This window comes from Meriones unguiculatus, assembly GCF_030254825.1.
Source record: "Meriones unguiculatus strain TT.TT164.6M chromosome 13 unlocalized genomic scaffold, Bangor_MerUng_6.1 Chr13_unordered_Scaffold_47, whole genome shotgun sequence".
NCBI classification, from domain to species: Eukaryota; Metazoa; Chordata; class Mammalia; order Rodentia; family Muridae; genus Meriones; species Meriones unguiculatus.
Window position 1 is genome coordinate 1,418,468 of NW_026843653.1, and position 19,363 is coordinate 1,437,830.

Consider the following 19,363-nt stretch of genomic DNA (forward strand, 5'->3'; position numbering starts at 1 on the left):
TGGGCCCACTGTGGGCTGATGGGGAGGCCCCATCTCCGAATACATCACTTAAGATAAGTAAGCAACACTTTTCTAATAATAATATGAAACCAACAACAATATCGCAAGAGTAAAAAACAGCAATTTAAAAATACACAAAATTAAGGGAACCTTTTCTCTAAGGGGAGCAGGCGCTGGGTGCAGCCCAGCCGGCGATTGTACCAACTATATGTCCACCTCGGGCAGCTAGGACATGGGCTCAGGTGCCCCCAAGTGTGCCACAGTGGAGAGAAACAGTAGCTTATCCACCAAGTGTACAATGGACTGCGCGTCCTCTGATGCTAAAGCCAGAGGTTGCACTGGTTCAGCTTTTGGCAAGATTGGGGGACCCGCAGCCATGGGATCCAGGAGCTCAGTATCCTCTTGGGGCATAGCTCCTGCCCCTGAAGCCGGTCTGTGTCTCCTGTATCCCCAAGGGCTCCTGCATGTGCAGGCTGCAGGCAAGGACCCAAGGATCTGAACACAGAAGAGGGTGAGCCATCAGCCGGGATAGGGGGACTGCCTGAAGGCACCCAAAAAGGTGTGAGCTCTCCCAAGATGGCGTCTACTTGCCAGGGAAGGCGCAGTCCGCTCTCCTGCCTGCAGGACGGTCAAGCTGACTGGCGTCCAGCTCTACTCTCCTGGCAAGAGCTTCAGGACACATTCCCAGTGAGACCCAGGGATGGAACCAGCTGCAGGTTCTCCAGACACCTCCCCGAGCTCTTCCTCCTCCTGCTCTTCCTCCTCCTCCTTCTCTTCCTTCTCCTCTTCTTCCTCCTCTTCATCTTCTTCCTCCTCCTCCTCCTCGGGCTTCATCCTCCTGACCTTCTGCTCCTCCATTGCCAGAAGGATCTCCCCGGCCTGGCGGTCCAACTCTGCAGTGAGCACATGGATCCTGGCCGCCTCATGATGGTCAGGTCCAGAGCCCCACAGATATCCTGGGGGAATCTCTGTAGCCACTGGGACAGGAACGAGAAGATAACCCTGCGGGCAAGAGCAGGACAGAGGGACTTGGGGTCGGGAGCCTGGCCTTGCTTCTGGGCTACGGGGGTGGGGGACATGGGTGTCCACCAGGGCCCTTCCTCTCCTGTTCCTCCCTCTGCTGCTCAAAACCCAGGAGCCCGGTGGGAGACCTCTGTACTCCACCAGCCGGCGAGGTTGCGCGGACAGTTCCTAGGGCAAGAACCCCAAAGGCGAGGCTTCTGGCCATTATTGGTCCTCCATCCTGGCCATCCCAAATGCTCCTCCCCACTTACCTCCCCCTCCAAACAAGCTCACTCACATCCTTGTTTTCTGGTCCTCCTCACATTCGGGCCTCAAGGATCTATACCTGTGACAGTCCACAGGGATGTCACCCCTAAGGCCCATGTCCCCAACCCACCCAGATGTCTAGAGGGAGATATTCGAATCTTCCTAGGAAGGGGTTTGGGGGTGCTGGGGGCTCCATTTATCCCAAACACCACAGATGGGGTCCAGAATCCTTTACCCAAAGGATGCTCAGGGCTTGAGAATGGGTGGTGTGTGACACTCTCTGGGGAAGGTGAATGGCACCTGCTAGAGCCCCACCCCTGCCCCAATCGCCCATGTATGGCTATGTCACTTTAAAGGGCCAGGCCCGGAACCTAGGCTGCTGCGACACAGTCGTCTGGTTCTGTGAGGGCACAGGCCCTAGAAAATAGCAGGAGGAGGTCTGAGGGCTGGATCCCTGGTGGAGTCGCTCGACTGCCTTTTCAGGATCAGGTCCAGAAAACCATTCCAGTGGTCGCAAACTTTGGATAAAGGGCCAGAAATAGTGGTGGGCAAATAGGGGATCATCTGCTCCACGAAGTTCACGCCAGCATTGCTGAGAAATGGGGATACCATGCAGGAAGGCTAGCTTCCTTTCGCTCTGAGGAAGGACCACGGCAGGAGGAAGGCTTGAAGTTTGCAAACCCCGAGGGGCAGCAACGACCCCTTTCCCTACACTGAAGAGGGAAGCAGGCATGAAACGTGTTCCTCAGTGACCCAACAGGAACATTCGCCCAGGCCGCAACCGTGGTGGATGGGGGGTGGGAGTGGACCAGAAAGCTCCCTCACCACACAGCGGCCCTGATTACCTTGGTCTCACGGTGGGGAACAGGCCAGAAACGTGTCAGTGAGCACAACATATGTCTCCAGCAGCGGCCCAGGCGACCACCATTGGCTTCAAAGAGACCTAAGCCTTTGGAGGTCTGGAAGCAGAACAACAGACTCCTCTCTCCAGCTCCTCTGGACGAGCTGGTCTGTCCAGGCAGCTGTTGCTGCTGGCGTCTGGTTACCTGGCAACCAGTGTTCTGAGTTCCAACCAGAACAACGCTGAGGGAGCATGGTCACTTCCTGAAGTCACCTGCCCAAGCCTCGCCCTCATGGGCTCTCCCTGGGGGCCACCAGCCCTTCAGGCTCTGCTGATTAAACCATCAACAATTCCAGAGAGAAATGATGGAGAAGTTGCCTCCCGTCACCACTAGAGGGCACAGAAGCACATGAGAGGGTGCAAGGATGAAAAGAACAGCAGCAGCATAGAGGGATGGCTATCATCTCTCTTTATTCTTTTATTATTATTATTATTATCATCATCATCATCATCATCATCATCATTCCTTTCTTCTTCCCTAGTATACTGCAAACAAATTCACCTTCTTGCATTTACCCTACTGAACTAAAATGTTCTCACCTCTCAGCCTTTGAATATGTATGTTCTTTATCCTTTCTGGGATGTTAGGTACCTCTTTCTTTCCTTTAGGTTTCATAGTGGAATTTATGTGATGTATACATTTCTATGCATGGTCTATGGGTTTGTTTATGGTGGATTACCCCACAAGACTGTAAGCTTATAGAGAAAGAGTGGTGTTTACATCAATCATTTTTGTGTGTTCAGGACTTAGCACAGTATTGGGTACCTAATTCACAATAACTATCTGTGGAAGGACAAATAACCTTTTAAAAAGTAAATTACTTTAACAAAGTCTTCATAATCTGATAGTAATACAGAATTCCCACCTAAAGGATGGGAGCATGTAGCATTTTATTTGTTAATGCCAGCCATTGTGCCATCTGTAAAAAACTTCCTGGAGTCTTTTTATCTTGTTCTGTTACTACTGTTAGTAGGACAGCCTACTCTATGCCCGTTGCCCTCTCTGTGTTCTCTTTAATTTATCCCATAACAAGTTACTTCCTTTAAGCTTTAGTGAGATTTAGCATCTGGCTTCATTATATCCAAAGACTATCTGTTCCTGCCTGTTTTGTACAGAAGGCAGGAACACAAGTCAGAGGTAGAACATTTGCTTCACATATAGGAGGTAAGGAAGGAGGAGGAAGGGGAGGAGAAAAAAAGAACAGGAGAATCGAAACATTGCTTTTCTTTAAGCAGATGCACTTCCTTCAATACAAGGGTTAACAGTCTTCTTGTCTCTGCATTCCAAATAAGGTAGAAATTCCAGATACAGCAACAGTGATACTTATTTGGTGTTAGTTTTTAACCTGGTCCTTCTCCTGACATTTACCTGCTTTATATGTAGTTGGTTTTATGTATATGTTCATTTTCTGGGATGAATCAATTTTTTCATCAGGTTTTATGAGAAGTCATATCCTCAGAAAGTGTCCTGAGCTTTGAATCCTACCATACTTATCCCTAGGAGACCAAATCTGCAAAGGTGATTATGTCCTCTCTGTACATCATTTGATGTTATGACTTCAGGATGCATCTTGAACCTTGTTTTCAAGAGAATGTTGTAAACAAGCCTTAAGCTTAGCAGGCATTTTGTGCCTCACGAAAAAAATTTCATCATAAAATGTCCTGTCTGAAAAGAGCATCTGAGATCATTGTACAATGCACTCAGTTATTTTCATTGTAGTCGTTAACATTATTAGCACTTTTTATTGTTTTTCATTACTTTGTTAGAGACCCAAATATGATGACCCCGGTGTAAGGGACTGTGTATACACTGTTAACTAAGAAAATAAAACCACACATTCAAAACAAGTAAAACCTCCAAATATTGATAAGAATTGGGTTTAGATTTAGTGAACAAAAATAATTCAGTTGAAATGTGGGGAAAACATTGAAACACCATTATTCAGCAAATGTTTAGAGTATATATGTAAATATGATGAAAGGAATGTACACATAAACACAACTTAAAAATTCTTGGCACACGGTATATACTCACTCATATAGACATATAATATAGGATAAACCTACTAAAATCTGTACATCTAAAGAAACTAATCAAGAGGGAGGGTCCTGACTAAAACGCTCAATTCCTATCCTGTAAGGCAAAGAGGATGGACATGAGAAGAAGAAGAAAACAGGAAACAAGTTAGGAACCTGCCACAGAGGCCCTCTAAAAGGCTCTGCCCTGAAGACTATCAAAGCAGATGCTGAGAATTATGGCCAACTGTTGGGCAGAGTACATAGAATCTTATGAAAGAAGTGGGAAATAGTATGATCTGGAGAGGACAGAAACTCCACAAAAAGAGCAACAGAATGAGAAAATTTGAACACCAGGGTCTTTTCAGAGACTCATACTCCAACCAATTACCATGCATGGAGATAACCTAGAACCCCTGCACAGATGTAGCCCATGACAGTTAGTGTCCAAGTGGGTTACATAGTAATGGGAAGAGGGACTGCCTCTAAAATAAACTGATTGGCCTGCTGTTTGATCTCAGGCCACAGAGGAAGACAATGCAGCCACTCCTGATGAGACCTAACAGACTAAGATCAGAAGGAAGGAGAGGGGGACCTCCCCTATCAGTCGACTTGGGGAGGATCATTCATGAAGAAAGGGAAAGGTAGGTGGGATTAGGAGGGGAGGAAGGAGGGGTTTATGGGGGGATACAAAGTGAATAAAGTGTAATTAATGAAAGTTTAAAAAATTAAAAAAATATTTAACAAAAAATTAAATAAATAATAAAAAAAATTCTTGGGCACACATACAAAAAGTGGGACTTCATTAAGATTTTTTTCCTTTTTGTTTTCTTGACAGGAATAGTTTGAACATGTTCCTCCCCTGTCCTCCTTTTTATTCTCCTCCCCTCCCCTTCCCTTCCCTGCCTTCCTTGCTCAGTGTGAATTTACAAACATTGCACTTGAATGGATGCAGTTCTTCAAAAGCATTGCCAAAAGGACCCCTGCAGCCTCACTTCTAAACTTTGAACCTCAAATGCATTCTAGCTATTTTTTTTCTTGCATTGGTGATTAAGTAAAGCAACTCATTTTCTGGGGCGTAAGGGTAGATACCCAGACATGGTGAATTCCTCATCTACCCCTCCCCGTTCTCCATGCTTACGTCCTTTAGCACTTTGGGGAGCACATTGATAGAGGTTCCCCACCCATTCAAACCACAATCAAACATGTGCTTTCTAATATTTTGTAATAAAATTCTTTTAGTTGCCAGTATGAGACCTTGACTAAAAAAGAATTGGCTTCATTCTCAGGTGACAATCTCATAAGTACAGCCAGGCTAATAAGTGACATATCAAGGTGCTCAGGTGGGTATTCTGTGTACAGTGCTAGTACACAGGCTCAGACCCAGGAGCTCAGTGGAGCCAAGCCTTCCCTATTTGAGTTCGGTTCACTTCCTTGTTGAAGCCACCTATGGGTAAAAAAAAAAAAAAAAAAAAGAAGTTTGTGGGATTGGGATTGTAGCTCAGTTGATAAGTGGTGAAACAGAAGAATCAGAAATTCAAGGTCATCTTATAGCTGTTTAGTTTAAGGCCAGGCTGGGCTACAGAGGACCCTAACCAAATAATAATAATAATAATAATAATAATAATAATAATAATAACTACAATACGTTTCAGCTAAGAGCATTATTTGGCGGTCATTGTTCCAAGCCAGAGCTATCCTCAGGTCACCGACCTTCCTCATAGAGATAGCAAGGAGGCAACAAGGTTGAGCCCAGCAAGATTTTCTGTACACAGACCCCTCTCCAACCGAGCCTTCCTAGCCAAATATGTGGAAATATGTGTTCCCACTGATGAACAGAGGTGCCCCAGCTTGTAGTGTTGGGAACATGGGGAAGGCAAAGTCACAATGGAGCACAGCTGTTTGATCACCAGCCCACTGAGACCATCACAAGCAAACAAAATCACAAAAATACAACAAAGGAAAAAATGTACTGGGTATAATGTGCTCAAAGAGTATGGAAGAAGAAAATACCAAAACTCAAAACAGTGGCCTGTCTCTCTATGGGCCCTCTATCCTGTTCCATTAGTGGTGACCCACCCCCAAATCAGGCTCCACCCAACTACACCCGAGTTTGGAATGGTGACCTGCATTCAGCCAGACCAGAGAATGGAGCAGCAACATATCTGTTGATCTCTGTCTACCAGACCACAGGCCAAAGCACCAGCCAAACTCTGCCAGACCAGAGACCACAGCAGCAGGAAATCTCTCCGAGATCAGAGTCCAGAGCAGGGGACATGCTCTGCCAAACCCGAGGCCAGAGTAGTGGATAAGATCTGCCAGACCAGAGACCAGAAAACATTGGCAGAGGTGCCAAGCTTGGGGCTCTACATACTGTATCAATCCTTTGCCACCTCCTTGCCACTCTCATTGGAACTTATGAAGCATGGCTTAAGCCTCCCTGAAATGGGAAAGAATCAGGTCTAGGGGGATAGAAGGATTTTGTCCCATGTCCTCAGTCAGTCCCAGAGACAAAAAAAAAATGCAGTGAGAGTCAAAACAGTTAAACAAGACACAGACTAGATCCCATTGCTTGTGAAGCAGAAAAATACACAGAGCCAGACAGCAGATCCCACCACTCCTGCAGTGGAAAAATGAAAGTAGGATATCAGTGAATCCCTGATGCAGGAGCTACCTGCATTGTCCTTGTCCAAAGATCCAGAGATCACAGAAAACTGGGTACTCTACCACCCTTTACAGATAGGGGCACATTCATCCTCTCTGAGGTCCAGAGAACACAGAAAAGTGGATGCTCAACTCCCTTTACAGATGTGGCCCTTCAAGGGGGGGTCTGGAATGTCTTCCAGGCTCCCTGTGGCCCACAGTTGTCCAGAGCATCAGCTCTAACCTTTCTGACCACATAGATGCATTTTGCCCCATGGCCCGAAAAAAGAAACTAGAGAAACACAGAGACAGACACAGACAGATACAGACAGAGTGCTCACTTACTGGCTGTTGTTCAGTTCCTTGTGCCCGGGGTGCTTGGGAGTCTTGAGGATCCAATATGAGACCCCACATGTTATGCCCAGATCTTAGGGTCCCCAAAGATCATCAGGAGCTGGACCACATATGTAAGAGCAAAGAATTTTATTTGGGCTTAAGCTGGGTCTCTCCAACATCACCAACAGAGTGGATCAGAGAGCAGAATCCTGAGCAGCTGCATGGCAGGGTTTTGACTGGGGTTTTAGGAAGGACCAGGAAGTTCCGGTTTAATAGTTACATGATTGGGTGACATTCAGCAATGGCAAGCTTTTTACAAAGTGATTGGATAGCTAACATAACTCATATTGAGCAAGCTATCTCTAGGCCTCAGGAATGTTAGGTATTTTCTGTGTCACTGAATGTTCTACTACAAGGTTGGTAGGCTGCTCAGCACAAATGCCCCACTTTGAGATGAGATACCTTCCCATCCTTGTGGTTATCCTCAGGCCGTTCCTTAGGTAGGGACTCTTATGACATGGCCCAATTCCTGGTGACCTTATAGTAGAGTCACTAGTCTGGTGACCTTAGGTGACCTTTTTAGGACTACTTCCTGGTGACCTTTGGAGGTGTCAGGTAGGTTCTCTCAGTTCTAAAAGATCCATTTGGATTTTTGTGGGGGTTGTAAATGGCATGTCCTGTGTCAGACAGCATTCCAATATTAAACTGTGATATAGAAGAGTAGAAATGATGATGTAAAGGATTTCCTATTGCTGAGAAGCTAGTGGTCCCAGTTAGAATGTAGCTGAGGGAAGACTGTCTGTAAAACACTCCACAGATAAGTAGTATGCTACCAGGCCTGTTAGAGATTAGGATCCCTGGATACACATGTTTGCTCACCAGGATTATCTAGAAATGTGGCAGGGTGAGTTTTTTAATTTGTAACTTCTCAAAGTGTATTTATTAATTTATGATTGCGAGTGAAAACAGACCAGATTGGTGGGTGTACAGTTTAGTTCAGGTAACTTGATCCAGTGAATGTTGAATTTTGAATTAAGGGACTGTCCTATGCCCATATGTACAATCCTCATTGACACAGTTCTGTCAGTTCAAAATTGAGACACAGGCTATTGGCTAAATCTATCTGTCAGGTTACAGGTCTAAGCAGATGACATTGTACACAGGGGCAACATCAAACAGTATCTTATTAATGGGTTTCCCTCTACAACAGAATGGCATGTTCTTTTTCAAAGTCAGTATGCCTATGTGTTTTTTTCAACTAAGAGGTTAAGAGCACTGGCTGCTCCTCCAGAGGTCATGAGCTCAATTCTCACCAACCACATGGTGGCTCACAACCATCTATAATAAGATTTGGTGCTCTCTTCTGGTGTGCAAGTGTACATACATGCAGAACACTGTACACATAATAAATGAATAAGTCAGTTGTTGGTATTATTAAATTTTATTTTGTTGATGCATCACTGCTCTAGTCTCTTATTAGTTAACATTCTCTGATAATCCCCAGTCATTAAGAATTTCATTCATTTTTCTCTGGTGGTTTGATATTTGTTTTTGTTTAAAGCAATATCTCCTGTATTTCAACCTTTCACATGTTATGTAACCGAGACTTTCTTTGCACACTGAATGCTGCCCCTACTGCCCAATGCCTAGAACATAGTCCTGCAGCTCTTTTTAGGTGGGGCCTGACTGGTGAGTGTAAAGTAAAAGAGACCAGTGAATGAATGTCCACTGAGCACTCTGATATTTTTTGGAGGTGGGCAATTACAAATAAAGAGGGACCTGTGTAAGAATTGAGTTCACTGACCTACTTTGAAGCTGGTGTAGTCACAACACAGAAAAGGAGGGGGAAGAGGGAAGATGGTAATGAGTCGGGTAATCAATTTTAGATGGTCAATAAAAGTGAAAACTGTACATTTGAGGGGAATCATACACAAAGGGAATCAAGAATATAGATTAGTTGCTGAACTTGTTTCTGGGAAGCAAATTTCTATAGTTGCACGAGTTCAAACAACACAGAAGTTCTGGATAAAATGCTGTGGTAGTGACTAACAAGCATGTTTCCTCCCTCCCCATTTGAAAATGCACAACCTGAGAGAAAAGGTGTAATATTTTGTGTGCTCTAATACGTACATGAATTCCCTGAAGAATATTGGACCATAAAGCCATTTTCAACTTTTAAAACTAATTTTTGAGAGTATAATAAAATCATTTCAACCTTCTCATTCCTCACTGCTCTTATGTCTCAAATGCTGGGATGAATGGTTAAGGTGGCTACTTAACAATCAAACAAAAGTAGTTCTCAGGTTCTCCCAGCATCCCTCAGTTCTTACCTTTTACAAGGTATGTCTGTCATGCCCAGATCTCTAGCCCAGGAGTTGAGCTGCCCTCCTCCCAGCTGTCCTTCCTTATGTATTCTAACCATTTTGGTTACCTGGTCTTTTTCATTTGTCATTTATCCTCCTGGCCCTTTGTTCTGGCTCTACACTCTCCTCTCATCTCACATAGCTCAGGGTCATGTCAACCCTAGACTGTCCCAGATTTTCCTGTGTTTGACTTTGTTCTCTCTTCTATCTTTAACAAACTTTCTACTCCAACATAACTACGAACAGCCACATCTTTTTTGTTTTATATTTCATTTTCATTGAGCTCCCATTAACTACTCTTTTCTTTCAAATTCATGGCCATTTGTTTCTTTAATGGTTGTTACTTTTAGTCTTTGACTGAAGTTTGGCTGAAGGACTTCCCAACTATGAGGTAGAGATGATTGTGTAATGGACACTGATTGTGTAATGGAATGTGCAACATAAATGACCTGTATCTTGGAAGATGAACAGGTGCCCTGGGAAAGTGGAAGATTGCATTTTAAAATATTTCCAAGATGATGGTGTTGCAGAATATTTGATCCCAGTGTGATCCTTTAGATTGTGAACAGTAAAACCTTGTGCTTTGTTTGGTGTGGTTGAGCCCTAACAGAAACCTTAATTCCAAGAACTTTCTGTTTATTGTAAACAGGTGATTATGGTACGATTCTGTCAGCTCTAGAACATACCTTTAATTCAAAAGCACTCTGTGCATAGGATTTAATAATGTTAACCCTAGGTCAAGAGGCAAAGCAAGAAACCAGCTGACAGGGATTAAAAATTAAGTCAAACTTTCAGCTGAAATGTATTTAAGATAGAGTATAAAAGTGGAAGGAGGTTTAGCTTGGTAGATTTTTGGGCTTTTTGAGCTTTGACCTAGAAAGCCTTTGGCCTTGGGTTCCTTTGGCCTATCCCCCCCCTGAGCTGTCATCTGAACTGATGAGCTTTTGGGGCTTTTTCCTCTTGGAGTTGAGGTGAGTAGTAGGGTCAGATGGTTGCTTTCTCTGCCACCCTGTGCTAGAAGGTTTTAAAATTGAATAATTGGGATTTTCATTCTTTTATAACAATGCTAGGGTTCTGTGTGCCCATAGGGTTTAGGGCAAAGCTAGAATGCCTCTGCTTTCAGCATCATTTGATCTTTGATCCACTTGTAGATGAGATACTACTGTCCTGATACTCAGCTGTATTGTTCATGCTAGTGAGGGACTCTGGGCAGGCCTAACAGTCAGGAGCAATAGTGGGAGTTAGTTTATGGGTTTGTTCTGGGATTTTCCTCTGATGTAGCTCTAAAGAGCTGTGAGTGAGACCAGACCATGTCATCTTGAGTGTGGGGCCATTGTCCCCAGGTCAGGAAGAGCAGGTTGCTGAGCTATCACAGCCTGATATGCTTTGAACAAGATGGACTGTGGTTCAGACTGTGGTTTAGGCTGTGGTTCTGTTGGTCTCCATGTGGTGATCTCGGCAGAGACCCTTGGCCTCCAACCCTTCTTGATTCTCCAGAGAAGTGAGGACTTTGTGGCCTGGGCAGTAAAAAGTTGTGGTGCTTATAATATCACTATCTAGTGTGCACACCCAGGCATTGGTTTTGCAGTGGACAGATTGGAAAACTTAAGGTCTCATTTCTAGAAATGATGAATGTTGTATCCCACATAGAGCTTTGCATAAGAAATTTTACAACTCGTTTTGAAACTGGAAGAAAAGAGGTGGTGGTGGTGATCTTTCATCAATACTTATTTTTTTTTAACCTTTCAACTACCACCAGTCACAATGGCGTGGTTTAGTTAAATTCAATTCCAGGGTACAAAAGGAATTTCTGAGATTCAGAATTTTGTCAGGTGTGCCTAGTTTTAAATAAGTGGATAGGAAAGATTCCACATATTGTGACATAATTCATGCAGCAGGAAACAGAAACTAAATTATTCTCCAACATTTTTTTGTGTGTGAGTGTTGGCAAGGGCTGGGCTGTGCCTGAATCCACAAGGGGACATGAGGGACTACAAGCCATAGCCCAGCTCATGATCACCTCCATTTTCTAAGAGACTTCCAGAGCAAACGGACTCTCTGGAAAGGAGGTTAGTAGTAGCTGGAGGGTCAGAAATATAACAGTTTAGGTGTCACTTTGTGTTTGTCTAGTAGCAGTTGTGAAATCTTTGTTTATTTAATTTGTATTAATTAGAAAATCAAAGGTATCTCTGGTCCAGTACACATTTTTCATGCTAGAGTTTCCTTATGTCTTTTCATGTAAACTTGACTATATTTTAGGCTTGTGTTTTTGGCTTTTTCTCCCACCCCCTCATTCTTTCACAAACACTGTACACATTCTTGATTATTGAAGTTTGTGGTAAGTACAGAAGTCACATCATGCTAGAATATTATGAGATTTGTGACAGTAGAATCATCCCTTAGTTTTCTGTTTTCCTCTGTTTCTTACCAGGTGGCTTTACTGATATGAAATAGAGATTTTGGATTGTACTTTAGCAATCACATAAAGACAATTTGCACTCATGTCTGGAGAAGACAGAAGAGACAACATGAAGGTGTTGAAGGTGAGTGATACCAGTTGGCTAGTTTACCCCTTCATTTCGACATTTTATCCTTTATTTATTTATTTATTTTGGTGATCTGTCATTTTCTTCAGAAGTTTCATGTGTTCAGTGGTCTCTATATTCTTTAGTTGGATGATTTTATTCTCCTGAAAAGATTAAATCAAAACCCTGCCCCAACCCTAATTCAGGGGTGAGGTTCATACCTTTTTAGGCATGTTATATCTTTTATAGGGCAAAGTGTATTTTTGGAAAATAAAAAAGTATAATATCTCAATTAAAGTTAAAAAAATATTTCAAAGTTTACAAATATACTTTAAAGTGTATTTATTTCTAGATAACAAAGGACATTCACTTTGATTTTCAGCCTGCCTTTAACAAGCAGCTTTTAAATAAAATCACTGTAAATCCTGTGTACCTCCCTCTGCCTCCCAGGTGGTATGTAAAAGGCACGTGCCTCCCAAATGCTGGGATTAAGGCTATGAACCACCAACACCCTGTCATTGTAATTAATAGAGAACTGCTTGTCTCTTCTGGGATTAAATGGGTCTATCACCATGCTGCTCAAATATGTTATATTCACTCCAAATTATTCCAACTCAAAAAAGTTTATACCTTAGAATTTACTTAAAACATTTTAAAACTCTTAACTGTTTTTAATATGAAACAACAAAAGTATCCTTTTTTATTTAAGAAGAAAACTTTAGTCATTATTAAGTTAATTTGGACTGAATGACCACCTTGTCTGATGAACACTTACCTCTGCTTATTCAGGAGATCTCTACTATTCAAATCTAATCATTATCAATTTTGATAGAATCCACCTTTCTTTTCCTGTGGAAACATTGTTTTACCTGTGAAGACAGAGTTCAGTAGTTTCTCACTGTCTACTCCTTTTTGTTATGTTTAATTTTTTTTGTTGTTGTTCTAGAGTACTTAGGTTTGTTGTTAAGTTGCTACTAAGAGATCTTTCTGATTATTTTTTCTGAATGTATTTAAGTGCTATGAACTGTCTTCTGGTCAACACTTCCATTGTGTACTATGAATTTTGATATGTTGTGTATTCATTTTGTTGACTTCTAGAAAGCCTTTATTTTCTTTCTTTATTTCAGTTTTGATCCATTTTTTATTCAGTAGAGAGTTGTTCCATTTCTATGAGGTTGTAAGCTTTCTATTGATTTTGTTATTGGTGATGTGATGCTTTAAACCTTAGTGGTCTGATAGGATGCAGGAGGTTATTGTAAGTTTCTTATATCTTTTGAGACTTCCACTGTTCAAGTACATCATCAATTTTGGAGAATAATATATGAGTTGCTGAGAAGAAGGAACAATCTTTTGTGCTTGGGTGAATGTTCTGTAAACAGCATTTGGGTATATTTAGTTTTTTGAAGTTAGTTAGCTGGAGCATTTCTCTGTTCAGTTTTGTCAGGAGGACCTGTCCATTAGTGAGAGTGATATATTGAAGTTTTCCCCTATCAGTTTAGGGTTAGGATGTGATGCAAGCTGCAGAAGGGTTTCTTTTATAACTTGGGTGCTCTTAGGTTGGGGGCATAGTTGTTAAGTATTGAAATGTTATATTGCTGGATGTTTTATTTTAATATGTCATGTCTTTTGCCATCTTTTGATTAGTCTTTTTTGAAAACTGTTTCGTTACATATTAAAATTGCTATACAAGCTTATACTCTAGTCCATTTATTTGGAATATGTTTTTCAAACATTTACCTTGATATAATGTCTATCTTGATATGAAGCTGTGTTTGATGTGTTTAGATGAAGGGTGGATTCTGTTTATCATCCATTTTTGTGACCCTGTGCCTTTTTATTGGTGAATTTGGGTCAATGGTATTAAAAGATATCAACAAACAGTGATTGTAAATCCTGGTATTTTGGTGGTGGCGGTTTTAGCACCCTGTGTTGGGCTATATTTATATATACATATTGTTTAAATTTGACCTTATCATGAAACATCTTATTTTCTTCATTTGCTGATTGAAACTTTCTGGGCATGGTTAGTAATTTGTCTTGTCTTCTGTAGTTTTTTAGAGTCAGAAGCATTCTGTCTAAGCCTTTCAACTTCTAGCATTTTTACTGAGAATACAGGATTTATTCCAATAGATCTGCCTTTTTTGTTTTTTGGTGTTTTTTTTTTTTGGTTTGTCTGATTGGTTGGTTAGTTTGGTTTGTTGGTTTTTTTTGTTTTCAGTTGCAGCTTTTCATATTCTTTCTTTGTTCTGCATGTTTTGTATTTTGATTATTCTGTGCTAAGAGGAGTTTCTTTTCTGGTCCAGTCTCTTTGGTGTTTTGTATGCTTCTTGGCTTCTTGTGCCTTCATAGACGTCTTCTTCTTTTGGTTAAGAAATTTTGCTTGTATGATTTTGTTGAAAATATCTTCTGGACCTTTGATCTCATCCTTCTTCTAATCTGATTATCAGCATGTTTTGTGTTGTCATAATGTCCCAGAGTTCCTGGATGTTTCCTGAAAGTTTGCATGTAGACCAGGCTGGTTTTGAACTTACAGCTCTAACTCCAGTCGAGTGTTGGGCTTAAATCTAGGCCAACATGCCTGGCATCAACATCACCATCATTGGCTGCTGAGCATGGAATATAGAGTTTTAGGTGTTTATCTGGTTTTATGTTGATGTCTTTGAACAACTTGGACTGTAGTTTGATGCAGGGTGATAAATATGGATCTATTTTCATTTTTCTACATGTAGACTTCCAGTTAGGCTAGCACCATTTGTTGAAGAAGCTGTCCTTTTTCCATTGCATGATTTTGGCTTCTTTGTCAAAAATCAAGTGTCCATAGATGTGTGGGTTTATTTATGGATCTTCACTTCAATTCCATTGATCCACTGATTGTTTTTATTCCAGTACCATGCTGTTTTTATTACTATTGATTTATAGTAGAGCTTGAGATCAGGGATGGCAATACCTACTGAAGACCTGCTATTGTACAGGATTGTTTTATCTATTCTGTCTTTTTTTTATCTTTCCATATGAAGCTGAGAATTGTTTATTCAAGTTCCTTAAGGAATTGTGTTGAATTTTGATGGGAATATCATTGAATCTGTAGATTGTTTTTGGTACGATGGCAATTTTTACTATGTTGATCCTACTGATCCATGAGCATGAGATATATTTCTATCTTCTATCTTCTGGTATCTTTTTCAATTTTTTTCTTCAGAGACTTGAAGTTTCAGTTTTTTTTAATAGGTTTTCACTGGCTTGTTGAGGATAACATCAAGATACATTATGTTATTTTTTTCCCCTGGCTATTGTGAAGGGTGTTATTTTCCTAATTCTTTCTCAGTCTATTTGTCTTTTGTATAAAGTCTATTTGTCTTTTTTTTTAGTTAACTTTATATTCAGCCATTTTGCTCGTGTTTTTCAACTGTAGGAGTTCCCTACAGTAGAATTTTTGGGGTAATTTTTGTATACTGTCATATCATCTGTGAATAGTGATATTTGACTACTTCCTTATCAAGTTGTGTCCCCTTGATCTCCTTTAGTTGTCTTATTGCCCTAGATAGGACATTGAGTACTGTATTGAAGAGATTTGGAGAGAGTGTGTGGCCTTGTCTTGTCCTTGAGTTCAGTGGAATTGATTTAACTTTCTTTCCATTTAGTTTGATGTTAGTTATAGAATTGCTGTATATTGTCTTTACTATTTTTAGATTTGTGCCTTTGTCCCCAGTATCTCCAAGACTTTAAACAAGAATAACTGTTGGATATTGTCAAATGCTTTATTTGGCTTCTAAGGAAATGATCCTGTGCTGCTTTTTTTTTCAATTTGTTTATATGATGGATTAAGATTCCATATATTGAACGATCCTTGCATGCCTTGGATGAAACCTACTTGGTCATGTTCAATGATATTTTTGGTATGTTCTTGGATTTGGTTTGTGGTTAATTTACTGAGTATTTTTGCATCATTGTTCATAAAAGAGATTGGTCTAAAGATCTCTTTCTTTATTGGGGTCTTTGAAAATTTATCAAGGTGACTGTTGTCTTACCAAGGGAGTTGGGTCATGTTGTGTCCAATTCTCTTTTGTGGAATAATTTGAAGAATATCGGTTTTGCTCTTCAATGAAGGTCTTGTAGAATTCTGCTCTGAAATCATCTTGCCCTTGGCTTTTTTTTTTTTTTTTTGGTTGGAAGGATTTTGATGCCTCTTCTATTTTTTAGGCAGTATAAGAGTATTTAATATCTTTACCTGATTTTGATTCAACTTTGGTAAGTGGAATCTAACAAGAGAATTGTATATTTCATTAAATTTTTCAAATTTTCTGGCATATAGGCTTTTGACATAAGAGCTGATGGTTCTTTGGATTTTCTCAGTGTCTGTTATCTCTCTTTCTACCTTTCAGACTTTGTTGATTTGGATAGTGTCTTTCTGCCATTTACTTAGTTTGACTAAGAGTTTGTTTATGTATTTGATTTTCTCAAAGAACTAGCTCTTGGTTTTGTTGATTCTTTGAATTATTCTCTTTGTTTCTAATTTATTGATTTCAGCCCTGAGTTTGGTTAGTCCTAGTAGTCTACTCCTGTTGAGTGTGTCTGCTTCTTTTTTCTAGGGCTTTCAAGTGTGCCATTCAGTTGCTTGTATGGGATGTCTCCAATAGCTTATGAAGGCCTTTAGTGCTATTAAAAGTCCTCTTAGGACTGCTTTCATTGCAGTTTGGGTATGAGGTACCTTTGTAGGAAGTTCTTTCTTTATTTCTTCCCTGACCTAGATTTCATTGAGTAGGGAGTTGTTCAGTTCCCACGTGTGTGTAGGCATTTTGTTATTTCTGTTATTGTTGAGGTCCAACTTTAGTCCATCATAGTCTGATAGGATACAAGATATTATTTCAATCTTATTGTATCTGTTGAGACCTGGTTTGTGACCTACTGTATGTTCAGTTTTGGAGAAAGCTCCATGAGGTGCTGAAAGAAGATAGATTCTTTTCTGTTTGGGTTAAAAAATTCTCTAGATATCTGTTAGGTTCATTTGATTGATGACATCCATTTGTGTCATTATCTCTCAGTTTAAATCTTTTTCCATTGCTCTGTCCCTTGATGATAGTGACATGTTGACCTCTCCCACTATTAATGTACAGTGATTGATATGTTCTTTAAGTTTTATTAATGTTTCTTTTACAAATGTGGGTGTCCTTGTATTTGGGGCATTATTGCTCAGTATACAGATGCCATCTTGGTGGAATTTTCCTTTGATGAGTATGAAGTATCCTTCCTCATTTCTATTTATTTATTTATTTACTTATTTATTTATTTATTTTTATTTAGGAGCAATAACTGATATCAGGCAATATTTTCAAAGTTTGAAAGTATGTGTAACAGCATAGTTTTTAAAAAAATCTTTCAACATTTTATTCTGTTCTTTTTAAATTTTTATTAATAACAGCTTATTCACTTTGTATCCCCCCGTACCTCCGTCCTTCCTCCCCTCCCCATCCCACCCTTCATCTTTCCCACCCCTGTCCCTTTCCCAGTCCACTGATAAGGGAGGTCCTCCTTCCTTTCACTCTGATCCTAGTCTATCAGGTCTCATCAGGAGTGGCTGCATAGTCTTCTTCTGTGACCAGGCAAGACTGATCCCCCCTCAAGGGGAGGTGATCAAAGAGCAGGCCAATGAGTTCCTGTCAGAGACAGTCCCTGTCCCCATTACTATGAAGTCCACTTGGATACTGAATTGCCATAGGCTACCTCTGTGCAGGGGTTTCAGTCCATCTCTATGAGTGGTCCTTGGCTGGAGTACCAGTTTCAAAAAAGACCCCTGTGCCCAGAATTTTTGGAAATGTTGCTATCCTTGTGGAGCTCCTGTCCTCTCCATGTCTTACTATCTCCTGCTTCTTCATTAGATTCCCTGCACTTTGCCCAAAGTTTGGCTATGAGTCTCAGCATCTGCCTCGATACCCTGGTCACAAGATAGATGCTGCTTCTTTATCTTATTGCCACTCTTTCACCACACAGAAAACCACACACTGCTACTTCCTTCTCCACTTTCCTGTGGGTCTGCTTTCTTCTGGAGGATTCTCACCCAGTTGCCAGGCTGTCTGGCAGGGGTTATCACTTCAATGGACTGAATTCACACTATTTATTCTAAATCCTTAACTTGTCCTATTCTGAGACTTGCCTTCCTGAGACAAGGGCTAGAAGAAAGACCAATGGAGATGGGAACCCAGACAAACTGGTCATTTTGTAATAATTAGCATTCACAAAAATTTGCATTTGTGCCTTTCTCTTGGGAGGAGCAAAACTGGAAAATCTCTTTCTCATTAAATGTTTTTACTATACAAGTTCACTCCTAGACAGAAAATAGAACAAAACCAAATCTAGAAAAACTCAGGGTACTTGTGTGTATATTTGTGTATGTGTGTGTATATGTATGTATGCACTTGTGAATATGTACGTAAATATGTATGTGTATGTGTGTATTATGTGTCTGCATATTTGTGCGTGAATGTAGGTGTGTAAGTGTGTGAATGGTTTTTTAGGCACCATAAGAAAGAACTGAAGACCCACAACTTTTTCTACTCCAGAGAGAATCATGCCCAAAATATTAAAAATAATGACAAAATCAAATAAGTGTTAAAGTATAGGCAGAAAAGAATGCACTGTCAATCATATATAAATTGAAGTGACATTGTAACAGTTGTCACATTTGCAAACAATTTTTAAGGATCTTTCCCTCATAGCCCCAAGGTATACACAAGGCCTGAGGACTGAGTAATTGTAGATGAAGACAGGCACCATATTTCATTTCCAAACAACATCAGGAAGCCCATTCAGAACTATTTCCACCACTAAATAATGTTTATGTTGGAACATGCATTTATCTTGGTACATTTAATGGGATGTGATATTGGCATAAGGTGGCTGAGGGGAGGGCCAAATATAGTCTTAGAAAACTTTTGCCTATCACTGTGTGAGTTCTTGAAACAATAAGGGATCCAGACACATGGCCACAACAGCTGCCTGAGAGGTGTTCAGGATGGAGAGTGAATATTTAGAGGTAAAGTGTCCCTCGCAGGCTCATGTTTGAACACTAGGTCCCCATTTGGTGTCACTATAACGGGAGGCTGTGAAACCATTGGAGAGTAGGCCCTTCCTGGAGGAGATGAATCTATAGGGTGGGGTGCAGGTGAGATGCATAATCTATGTTTCCTTGTCTACTGAGAGGTAAACATGTAGCTACTTCATGATCCCACTGCCATGGAGTTGCCATTCTTTCTCTGCCATGGCATATGATGATGATGGCTGGGAAGTGGTGAACCTGCATTTCAGCCAGAATC

At 40.9% G+C, this 19,363-nt stretch overlaps 1 protein-coding gene across 1 annotated transcript in view; it reads left to right on the plus strand.

Moving 5' to 3' along the window:
• Nucleotides 1-576: 576 nt before the first annotated feature.
• LOC132651335 (zinc finger protein 431-like) overlaps nt 577-19,363 on the plus strand; it is a gene marked incomplete at its 3' end in the record, with an annotated part of 64,245 nt that continues 45,458 nt past the window's right edge. The window contains exon 1 of the mRNA XM_060376556.1: nt 577-687. Within this exon, the coding sequence (XP_060232539.1) occupies nt 577-687 (111 nt within the window). The remainder of the gene's footprint in view (nt 688-19,363) is intronic.